The following is a 12241-nucleotide window of genomic DNA, read 5'->3' on the forward strand; positions in this document are numbered from 1 at the left end:
GTGCCTGTAGAGATGTTGAGACTCAAATTCACATTCTTCGACACTGCAGAGTCGCAAGATGTATTAAAATATGGTGAATTTGTTGGTCAAACTTATCAAATTCAAGATTGGATTTCTATGAGCTAGCTTAGTGGAGTCGTAGAGGTTTAGGGAGATAGACAAATAAGAGAAAGAGGGGAGATTGAAGAGAGAAAATATTATTTAACAACACGATTAGATGTTAATTAAAAATTGAATAAAGTGTAAGATTTTAAAAATAAAATGATAAAAATCCTCTACGGCCCTTTGATTTTAACTGTCATATCATTTTTTTTTTGGTGTTGTTAAACCCAGCCCCAAATTCCCACTCCTAGCCCTGTGAAAGGACGAAAATACCCTTTCATGGGTTTTGGGGAGGAAAAAGCTATTTTTTTTCTCTCCCAACACGCGGGCGTATGCCTATCACGCCTCACCTTGTGGTCGGGCGTGATAGCCCCACGCCTCACTGTGTGGTTGGACGTGATCGCTACACGCCCGACCCACGGTGAGACGTGAGGCTATCACGCCCGACCACAAGGTGAGGCGTGATAGGCACACGCCCGCGTGTCGGGAGAGCAAAAAAAATAGCTAGTCCGCTATTGAATTAAATCCGTAAATACCTGTTACGTAAAAAAAATTAGTCCGATGTTGAATTAAACCCGTAAAAAAATTAGTCCGCTATTGAATTTAACCCGTAAATACCTGAATTAACAAAATAAAAATTTAACTAAAATTAACAAAATAAAGATTTAGTTAAACTAAATTAAACAAAATAAAATTTACAACATAAAAATTTAGTTAAACTAAATTAAACAAACTAAAAATTAATTAAATTAATTAAAACCCCTCGGGTGTATGAACATCACGCCCGAACCATAGGTCGGGCGTATGAACATCACGCCCGACTGCGATTCCGGCGTTTTTAAAAAATCACCCACATATTCAATTTTTAAGCTTAAATCAAAAAACAAAAACGGTAAATCTTATTATTTTCGCTTTCCCTTTACGGTTGTTGTTACACTCCATGTTTTGGTTCACAAATTAGTCCGGATTTGATCAAAGAGTGTGTAGGATATTTGAGAGGTTTTGTGTTTTTTCAAATTTTGGGTAAATGATAGTTTGATCTTTTCATAGGGCTAGTGGTGGGAATTCATGGCTGGGTTTAGTAATCCACTTTTTTACTTTTTAAATTCTACTTTGAACCTTAAAAACATAAAACTATATTTAAATACCTAAACCACGTATCTATTTTTCCCTTGTACTTATCTTTAAAAAAAGATATTTCACTTTTAACTCTTTTCAAGCAAAGACACAAAAACAACCAAAAACAAAAGGAAATCCTCATAAAATTAAACTAATGGAAGTAAAGTTGAACTATTATACTATAAGAACAAAATTAATCTTAATATACTTAGATGCAAAAAAAAAATGTTCTTTTATTTCTTTGAAGTCTATTGAAATTCCGCTGAACGATTTAAAATGTTCATCTTTTTCCCCCTTTGTTCCTAACCTATTATTCTTTATTCGGTAACATTTGACTTTAAACTAGACTTAATACACAAATAACCCCTGAACTTGTCCAAATGTTGCAACTGCCCCCTCCAACTTTCAATTGTAACAACTTACCCTCGAACTTGTTTAATTGTAACAATTTACCCCTTAAACTTGTCCAATTGTAAAATATAACCCCAAATTGCTGACATGGACTGCAATTGAAAAAACACGTGAAATGCTAAATCTCCAACGCTCGTGGAGTGTGATAATCAAATCTTTGGCGTGATATGAATCCGAGAAAACGCTTTTACTGTTGCTTCAAGTACGGGGTAAAAAAATTCCCAATTTGGAGGTATGTTTTACAATTGAACAAGTTTAAGGGGTAAGTTGTTACAATTGAAAGTTGAGGGGGACAGTTGCAACATTTTGACAAGTTCAAGGGGTTATTTGTGTATTAGGCCTTTAAACTATCCAAAATGTTAGTCTTTGCCCTCTATTATGTTATGTATTTCATAACATTTACTTCTTGGTCTATCAAAATTGATAAAATCTCAACAAATTTAACATCATACTGTTTGAAATTTCATTAATTGTGATAGGTCAAAAAAACATATGTTACCAAATAGTAAAATCAGCAAGCAAAAACCAACATTTTGAATAAGTCACAAATAGTGCTTCAAGACAACATTGTAAAAACTAAAAACTGCAACAAATTAGGAAAGAAACAATTATTATAAATAAACCAAGACCAACAGAAGTCATTTCTCTCTGTGTGCTTTTTTTCCTTATCTTTTCGGCATAGCTGCAAAAGCATTTGAAAATGCCACCAATTCAAGATATCTTATTCCATTTCGAAAAGGTTTTACTATCAAACAACCCAACTAAGCATATGACAAAATTCAGCTGATGTTCATAAGGGTACAAACAGATCCAAAGGAATGTAGCAACTGCCTCCCAATCATTTTAGTTTCGGAAATAGCTTCGGTGCAACCTGCATTAACAAATCCAAACTTCACCTAATCAAACATTTGTGTAAATTGTAATGCATGTCAGCTTCAAATTGTAAATTATTACTTACACATTTATCAACACATGACCAATAATCGAAGTACTGTCCTGTGCAGTGCTTGTGCCCGCTCTCATCCCCTTTAATCCTCTTAACACATGCCTGCGAGTACAACACAAAATTGATTGCTTAAGCTGAAAATTATCCACTTTTCAAGCACTTCAATTTAGTACAAGTGTCTTGTTTGTGCAATGCAATGGTTCCACAATAAGTCTGTAATATGCTAAATGACTTCTACTACTCACCAAAGAGCCACACAGTCCCAAATATATCGATATTTGCTTGGTATTGTATCAATATATACATATAAAGGTAACATCTCGTGGATTAAACTCATTTTACATACCGCTGTACAGTTTCAATTGATGAACATAATCAATACCATCTGTGACATCTATGCAGTTCTCCATGTCATTAAATGCCAAAATGATTTCTCAACAATACTTGAGATATGCTAACACTCCTGGCGGAAATAAATCAGTTACATATGTACTTCTCACATGCATACTCTATGATAATCTTAATAACAAAATTAATAGTTCTGTTTCTTATTCCAAGTATTTGGGGTATTTTCTGATCTGTTCTATAACGAGTCACAAATGAACTAATTAACACCTGGCATAGTTATTAAAGGCGCGCCTGAGGCGCGCCTATGGCGCATGGCGCACCAGGCGCAGGCCTTAGCGCCATGGCAGCCCCATGGCGAGGCGCAATCGCCATGGCGCGCGCCTGGTGCGCCATTTTGCGCCAAATGCAATTGCCAAAGGCGCACCAAGGCGCGCCTTGGCAGTTAGAGGCAGTTATGGGCAGTTTTTTTATATATCTGGGATGAAGCACATGTTCTATTAACAAAACGTATTAAAGAGGAGAGAGATTATACATTTTAAACTAATTAGAAGACGAAGAGACAGAGTCATGAAGAGTTGAAGATGAAACTCTAACATGGGGTTTAGTTGGTAAGGCTGCTGGAGTTGAAGAGATTGCATATAACACTAGAAGAGTAGGAAAAAAGGCTAAAGTATCATCTTCCAAGGATCGAGGAAAAGCCCATGTAGTTGTTCGAGATGAGGAGGAAGAAGAAACTGAGTTTGTTGATGAGGATGAAGAGGATCAGTTTGATGATGACGCTTTAGATGAGGAGTGTGATAGTGATGATGAGGAGTGATGGATTTGGAGAGTTTTGATTAGGAGTAGAACTTAGGAATTAGTATTCAACTTTAAAGTTTGCTAATATGGGGTTTATTTTGCATTTTAAATTTATTTATGCTTAAGATATTTTCATGATTTAGTATTCATTGCATTTTTATGTTAGTTTTATAGTTTTATAATTTTTATTTTTGTCGGTGCGCCTTGTCTCGCTATGGCGCGCGCCATCGCCGTGCGCCATGCGCCAAGGCTCCAGGACCCTTTGCGCCTTAGTGCGCCATGCGCCTTTAATAACTATGACACCTGGAGTTTATGAAATTCAGAAAATTGTACATCTTTACAGCGGCCAAACAGTTATTTGAGAGAGAAATTGGAGACAAACTTATAATCAATATTTCATTAACTAAATCTTGACTCAAACAACACCATTGTTGAACCTTTATAATGGCATGCAAATGACATTACTCGAGGAAGCTTTTGTCCCTCAGCATTTTTTAAATGAAGCAACTATAAAGATTCCAAATTACACCCTTATATTCACAAATTGCATCAAGCATAGGTAAATATAATAGTTTAGTCAAAGAATATCTAATCTGCCAACTATGTTTGACAAACTTCAGAATCTGGATGGAATATTGTGATCTACAAATTTTATAATAATTTCATCTCCATAATCAACATTAATCCAGCTTTATTTTCAAAACTTGCACTTTCAGTAAGGGATTTGAAATACTTGCTATCAACAACAAGAGGTACAGAGCTACCAAAAATTAAGGAAATTATGTGTAACTGCACAATTCTGCTACTTTTAGAATGCAAAACACTTGCTTTAAGGTAAATCTAGGAAGCCTTGAAGTTTTCTCGCAGTTGGTTAGCTCATTGGCAAGAAGCCACCTATCAAACTGTACAATATCTAATAAGCTACTGGTACACGGCAGGAAAAAAGAAATGCATAGACAGATGCAATTTATTAGCATATTCCAACCAAAAAGAATAAGTTACCTCATATTCAAGCAGGGGCTTCACACATTTAGGCTTGCAAGATTCCTCAAAGTACCTCTTTTGATCAACAGGTTCCTCGTCAGCCCTAAAAGTTAAATAAGAGAGAAAAGTTAGACATGTAGATAAGAAAAAATCAGTTTCAGATGCCAACAATAAAATTCATTCTTGCTCTTGCCAGTCAGTTTTGGATGTGTTCAAGGAAAAGTAAAAATTCAACATGGAATTTTAACATGCATTCCTCAGTCAAACAAAAATATGGAATACTCTAGTGTTTGATAGGGTTCCTTTTTATCCTAGCATATACAGCACACAAAAGGCAAAAAACAGCATGTAACTAAAATAATGGTGTTATTCTCTTGTAAATAACTGAGGATAATATAATCTGAAACATTAATATGAGATGAAACTGCTCTTAGATGCTCCTAACCCCATCCAGCAATGCCACGGAACTGGAAATGAGAACAATGATCCTTTTGGCCAAAATCTATTACCACATTGATTTCTTTTCTTTTCTTTTCATTTCGTTCTTTTTCTATTTTATTTTTAAGAAAAAACACAAGTATAATGGCTCAATCAATCTTCTTATTTGGTGTTTACTTTCTTAACTTTAACATATCTCAACAGTTCTGACACAACATTGTATTACACTGGAATTAAGAATTTTCCTTTTATTATTTGTGAAATTAAAGCTGGACATATAATAATTGCATAAATGGCATTGGTGAAATCAATCATTATCTTCACTATATCAATCAACACTGTAAAAAATTAGTTCTCAATCGCCTATGCTAAACTCATTAAAAATCAAAACTTTCATATTCCCTTGTTTCCTCAATTAGATAAATGTAACTTAGAATACCAAGTAACATAGCAAGCTAATCTATATCAGATCAAAACACAAACACGCACATGACCCCCCAAACAGAAATTTTCATTTTGGTTAAACTGGCATGATGCTGATTACACACGCTTCAAATTTCAGTGAGATGCCAACAGAAAGAATGGACATGGATACTTACATTGAACTAAAAAGAGTGGAGCAGCACTTCGCTTGATGTCAAAAAGGAAATTCCTGCATCATGGAAGTAAAATTCTAAGGACAGGTGCTTATAAAAATCCTACACATTCAAAGGCCGATTTCTTTTGACTTCCTCTATATAGCATCAGAAGCATCAATCAACAGGTCAAGGCTACCAAAAACCAGAAAAATATAAATATCGGTCTGAAATCTAGCTCATTTAGTTGTCAGAAATCAGCATATATTTTATTTTATTTTTTCTTCATTTAATTGCAATTATTACAAGCTGAAACAAAAATACACTTCCTAACATGGTTACTCTAACCATCATTTTAAAAAGATAAATAAATAAAAGAAGGCTAAAGATTTTAGATTAGTAATTACAATCTGGACAAGAAATTATCTGTAAAAGTGGGCCACAATCATGAAAAGTGAATTGTTGCAGATAGTGAAGTAGGAATCCTATCATTCCATTTTAGAGGTAGAAATTCGTGTTAGCATACCGTGCTTGTGTCTTATCAACCATCAGGTTAGTATTCAATGGGCTAATACGAACACAACACGAACTATTATTATCCAAAAACCCAAGACGATCAGGAGATGACACGACATGCATAAATGTTTTAAGTAGCAAAAAGAGTTCACACGGCACACCCCAACCTGCTAACTCGACCCTATTTGTTACATAAATAAATATTTTAAGACAACTCAATCCGTTAACATGATCCAACCTCCTAACACAACCTGGAAAAAAAAAAAAACTCAAAAATGTCCATAAAACTTATTACAAACTAGGATGCACGGATATGCCGATGATTAATCAGCGTTTCTTACCGGTGTCGGACACGGAAACCAATACGAGACATTTTTAGGATCGTTACATTAAATATGGAAAATAAGATACTTGTTTCCTAATCTGGAGACGATGTCCGCAGAAGAGGGGAATTTAGGATACTAATCCGTATATCTATCAAAAATTCATTTCCAATTCCAATTCCTAATCTAATCAGACTCTACAATTAAAATCCGTGTAGTGTAAATCACTAAATTGGAAATTGTAATGTCTAAATATCATCATCAGTTCATCACTCATCGTATCATCAATACAAAAACTTGCTTTCTAGTTTCATCGATTGCGAAACAAGGGTGAAATGGAGAACTTTGTTTCATCAGTTCTATGGCAGACACTATTTCTAGATTAGGAATCTTATTTTCCATATTTAAGTAAACAAGCCCAAAAATGTGGCGTGTCCTTGCATCACAGCCACAAACTAGAAAGGCCATACAGTTTTCATAAACTAAAACATCAAACCAAATAAACTTTCATGAACATCCATCAATATACTTGAATATAATTATCAAATTGTTGCAAAAACTAAATCTATATCTTAAATTATAAAAATGTAAAACTAACAGATATATAAAGTGGATCACATGAACATAAAGAAAGGGTTGATCAGTAAAAATGATGTCTTCTGGATATAATCTAGAAAGATAACAAGTGGATCACAAAAACAATCATCATAGATCTCAATTAGCTCAATAAAAAAAGTCGATCAAAAGTTAATTGATCACAATTAGAGACAACCAATAGATCATGCTCATCTCTGCTCCTTCGGGAAAAGAAAAAATTACAAAATGATCAGACACTCCAAACCACAAGTTAATAGTACTTAATCATGTGGTTCTCCAAAAACAGAAATAGATCTCTGATCATTTGGGGGGTGGGGGAAGCACCTAATTGAAATACAGTTGACTACATAGAAGCATCAGAAAATCAATTAACCTAACCATAATTGATATGAATTGGAACTGAAGGTTAGTTTAATAAGATGAAATATTTAAATTCATACAAAACAGAATTGCATTAAAAAAATGCTTCTGAATATCATCAATAATACAAGACTCATCAATTGAGATATAAATTTCTAAATGCATCTAAGCACAACGGATCAGACTGACCTGTAGATCCGAGACAGCCAACGTAGGTAGATAAATGTTTCTGGACTTCCAAGTAATTCCTACAGCTGTGGATCGCGTTAACCTTGGGGATTGGTGGAGACCAGCCGACTGCTGAGAAGAAGAGAGGCAGAAAAGTGGAGAACTAGGGCTGAAAACCAATAGTTCCTTTTTCTAAACATACCCATACTAAACTTACATTTTTACAATTTTACATACATAAGTGAACGCCAAACATTTTGTATTAAAGGGTATAATAGTAACTGTATCGATTTCGGATTAGCGTAGTGTCAACCCGAAATTTTTCGGGTAATATATGATAAATTACACCATAGCCCCTATAATTTGAAGTTATTAATATTATCGCCCTAAACTTTAAATCTTGATATAAAAATTGGTTAATTATAAAACTTACCCAATTGAAAAGTCTGATTATAAGTGTGTGATAGGTTTTTAAAACCAACTATAGGTGTGTGATAGGTTATTTTAAAAATTAAGGATGCCAATAGGCAAAACATGCCAAGTTTAAAGGTATAAATATGCATCAGCCCTTTAATTTGATACATGCTTGCAATCAACCATATATATTACATACATGAAATCATAGGTCACCATAAAAATTAGGGATAAAATATCAAAATAGGTTTATGGTTTTTGGAGAAGTATCAATTTAGGCTTCACGTACAAAATAGCAAAAATATAGGCTTAACGTTTAAAAAATAATATCAATTTAGGTCTCGATAACGGATTGGACACGTCATTCCTATTACTCCGTTAAGTTTTGATTTCTCCCACCACGTACAATTGACAGAACTTAACAGAGTCAGGGTCGGCTCTAAGGGCAGGCCGCATTGGCGGCCGCCTAGGACCTCCAATTTGCGGGAGCCTCCGGTTGGAATTTGTTTCAAATTTGATAATTATTAATATTGCTATGGTTAAAAAGTATGTAGACCGATAATAAAATGTAGTGCTAGACTGAATAGAAGATATAGTGGAGTTGTTTAGGAGGGTAGAAATTCGATCATTGGATTTGTATGTTTTGGTTTTCATTTTCTTTTATTTCTCGTAAAAGTATGTTTTTTATTTTTATTATATAAAGTTCTTTTTATTGTTATATAAAGTTTCTTTTCTCTTTATTTTTCATATGTTTTGTTTTTATTTTTATATTATTATAATTATTATGATTATTATTTTTAGGGTAAATAATTATAAAGTCCTTATGTTTTTGCTTAACATACTAGTAGGTCCATCCTATTATTATAAAGACCTTAAATTTTATTTTAATCAACTCTTTAGTCCTTCCATGTGTTTTTGTAGATGAAAGTTCAAATTGCCCCTAGTTATTTACATAAAAAAACTTATTTTTTAATTTCAAATTTAATCGAAATAGTTTTAATAAAGTTTATGAAGTATATATACCGAAATTTTTGTAGTTGTGTATACTAATCATTAAAAATGTATTTTTATTCTCTTAAATTTTTATTTTTTTAATATAATTTCTTTAAACTAGCATTAAATATTAATAAAAATTTTAAAAATCATATTTTTTTTTCATTTATAAAATTTATTAGAGATAAATAAAGATTACTTTTTACAATTTATATAGTTTTTCTCTTATTTTGATAATTTTTGAAATATTTTTCATTCATTTTTTTAGTCAATAAAATTTAGGCTACTGAATTAAATTTTTATAATTATTTAAAATTTAATAAATTAATTACTCAATATTGTAGAGATTATGCAGGCAAAAAAAATATTGTAGAGACTATGTAGGAAAAAAATGAGAAAAAAACATGAAATAGGAAAAATAGATGTTTTATTATTAAAATATAAAATAAATGGTTTTTGTTTGTTTGTTTTTTTTTTCTTCCCTTCTTACCAAAAAAATATAAAATAAATGGTAATTTTGGTATTGGTAGAGTTTGACCATTGACTCAAACATAAGGACTAAGGAGTTGATGAAACTAAAAACTGAGGGACTATATAATTATTTCTAAAAACAGAGGGACTAACTAGTGTATTAAGTAAAAACTCAGGGACTTTATAATTATTTACCCTTATTTTTATATAATTTTTATAATTATTTTTTTCCTTAAATCAAAATGTTAATATATATTCAAATTTAAAATGACTAATATATTATATATTGATTTACTTGTTACAATATATTTTAGGATACAATTAATTTTCACTAATTTACTCATACTATTGAGTTAATTACATAATAACCTGTATCGATCAATTTTTTTTATGGTGAGTAGTTTACAAAATCAAAATGAAAATTATAATATAGTATGACAACAATTTATAAAAAGCTTCGAATATTTATAAACCACCGTAAACCATTTCTAATCCTTAAAAATAATATATGTATTTTTTGTGGGCTTATATGAGATGTGCTCGGTATTTGAGTTTTATGACATGATTTAATAAAAAAATGATTTTTTTTATAATATAACATATTTGGATCAAATTTTTTATTCGATACCCAAATTGTTTTTTACTGTATATATAATATTTTTTTTAAAGGTAGTTATAATAATCATTTGTAATTAGAAAATGACCAAATAATATGATATTTTAGATCTAAAATTGGTCCAAATTTCTATTTTAAATTTTTACATATAATTTTTTTATTAAGAGTTTCTTTATCTCTTTTTTCACCTAAAACTCATAAAAATATCAGGACCGGTCCTTCCTAGAGCCTCTAAAATACTAGAGCCGGCCCTCAACGGAGTAATACCAAAGACATGTCTCGTTCCGTTATCGAGACCTAAATTGGTATCCTTTTTTAAACATTAAGCCTATATTTATGTTATTTTATATGTTGAGCCTAAATTGATATTTTTTAAAAACCATAGCCCTATTTATCTCTAGAAATTATTTATGAATATCAAATTTAGTTAAAATTGTATTATCGGTTTCACCTGCATGCATATAAAATTGTATTTTTAACTGTTTAAAAAAAAATTAAATATAATGTAGGTTCATATAACTGTAAAAAAAAGTTTATTTGAACCATAAACAATGCAATTTCAAATAGAGATGGAATAAGTTATTTAAATTTAACCAGGTTTAATATTCAAAAGTTTTTATAGTATATATGAGCTTAATGCATGTATGTAATTATAACTGATCAAATAGTTTTTTTTTTTTTTTTATCAAAGATTAAATTTTTTTTAAAAAAAAAGTATGGAATAACAACAAAAATTGAAAAAATAAGAGCCTTTTTGTATGCTATTTTATTGACCTTTGAAGCCGATCATTTAATTAACAAAATATAATCTACCATTGTATAATAGAAGGAGACCATATTGGACATTATAATCATTAATTTGGCATAAATAATATATTTTCAAGATCGATGGTCCAATTTTTTCTTCTCATCTAAAAATAAGAATGAATTGGCTACTAAAAAAAAGGCAATTTGTGTATTTGAGTAAAAATGGGTTGATTTTTGAAGCATATAAAAGGATTGAAAAAGCCATTCCAATTATATACTCATATATTACTTCAATTCTGAAAATAGCTTTGGTGCAACCTGCATTCCAAAATTCCAGCTTAATATTAATTAAGTTGATCATCATTTCTATTTGGAAATTTGGTACATATATAAATCAAACTTTGTTTACTTACACATCTATCGATACAGGATATGTAGTCGAAGTACTGCCCCGTGCAATGTTTATTTCCTCCTTCATCACCTTCAATTCTCTTCATGCATGCCTTTAGAAGGTATTAATTTGAATTATCATGTTATAATTATATTAAATTTATATATAAGAAAACAATAATAATGTCAAATGTATTGTGAAAAGCGATAAAATAATCATGTCATATATTAATAATCCTACATGGAGTGGCAAATAGAAAAGTAATCCGTTAAGGATATATAAGAAAGTTAGAAAAAGAAAAAGAAAACCTCATATTCAATTAGAGGCTTGACACATTTAGGTTTGCAAGTGTCCTCCAAATACTTCTTTTGGTCGACCAATTCGTCATCCGCCCTAATATCAATTAATTAATCATTTGAGATTGAATTAATTTATTATATACATAAAGAAAAATGAATGAATACTCACATGGAAATTGAATGAATATGACAGGAGAGAGTTGCAAATCACTCCAAATTTTCAGAAAGCTTATTCCTAATCCTGCACAATTTATAAAAATATATTATTTACAAATTAATATCACTACTTACAATATAAATAAAACAAAAAAGAAAAACAGAGTAAAAGGGAAAGAGTACCTTGCGTGAGAGAATGAGTGTTTGAATAAGCAAGGTCAGTGTTATATATATTTGCTATTTAGTTATTGTGTTTCAGCATAAAGTTAGGCATGAAAATTGCCCAAGCTTGGACTCAGATTTGTTTGAGCTTTTCAAAATAGCATTTATATTTATTTTTATTTCTATTTCCATATAAGTTGATTGTCAATACTGTTTTATCATTATATTATTTTAAAATGAATTGTGTTTTTTTTTTCAATAACTTAATATATTTTGGGATAAAAGGTAAAAATACCCTTAACGTTTA

The 12241-nt window shown here is 31.1% G+C and overlaps 2 protein-coding genes across 2 annotated transcripts; both read right to left on the reverse strand.

The window, feature by feature from the left end:
• Positions 1 to 2225: 2225 nt before the first annotated feature.
• Positions 2226 to 7882, reverse strand: LOC136235655 (cytochrome b-c1 complex subunit 6-1, mitochondrial). Its single transcript, XM_066025489.1, has 5 exons — positions 7707 to 7882; positions 5746 to 5798; positions 4727 to 4811; positions 2591 to 2680; positions 2226 to 2503 (listed from the first exon to the last, which is right to left on the reverse strand). Coding segments are annotated over exons 2-5 (210 nt in total). The 5' UTR covers positions 5748 to 5798; positions 7707 to 7882; the 3' UTR covers positions 2226 to 2470.
• Positions 7883 to 11106: 3224 nt separating this feature from the next.
• LOC136201421 (cytochrome b-c1 complex subunit 6-1, mitochondrial-like) lies at positions 11107 to 11859 on the reverse strand. The gene is made up of 4 exons (XM_065992084.1): positions 11786 to 11859; positions 11626 to 11710; positions 11340 to 11429; positions 11107 to 11244 (listed from the first exon to the last, which is right to left on the reverse strand). Coding segments are annotated over exons 1-4 (210 nt in total). The 5' UTR covers positions 11788 to 11859; the 3' UTR covers positions 11107 to 11211.
• Between the last annotated feature and the right edge of the window lie 382 nt (positions 11860 to 12241).

Source organism: Euphorbia lathyris, chromosome 7 (assembly GCF_963576675.1).
Source record: "Euphorbia lathyris chromosome 7, ddEupLath1.1, whole genome shotgun sequence".
In the NCBI taxonomy this organism is placed as follows: Eukaryota; Viridiplantae; Streptophyta; class Magnoliopsida; order Malpighiales; family Euphorbiaceae; genus Euphorbia; species Euphorbia lathyris.

What these genes read in the sequence shown, in the direction of transcription:
- LOC136235655 (XM_066025489.1), bottom strand. An exon ending in AGCCCCTGCTTGAATATGAG is followed by an intron (nt 2,681 to 4,726) that starts GTAACTTATTCT and finishes TTGTACTCGCAG; the next exon opens with GCATGTGTTAAGAGGATTAA. An exon ending in GGTCATGTGTTGATAAATGT is followed by an intron (nt 2,504 to 2,590) that starts GTAAGTAATAAT and finishes TTGTTAATGCAG; the next exon opens with GTTGCACCGAAGCTATTTCC.
- LOC136201421 (XM_065992084.1), bottom strand. An exon ending in AGCCTCTAATTGAATATGAG is followed by an intron (nt 11,430 to 11,625) that starts GTTTTCTTTTTC and finishes TACCTTCTAAAG; the next exon opens with GCATGCATGAAGAGAATTGA. An exon ending in TATCCTGTATCGATAGATGT is followed by an intron (nt 11,245 to 11,339) that starts GTAAGTAAACAA and finishes TTTGGAATGCAG; the next exon opens with GTTGCACCAAAGCTATTTTC.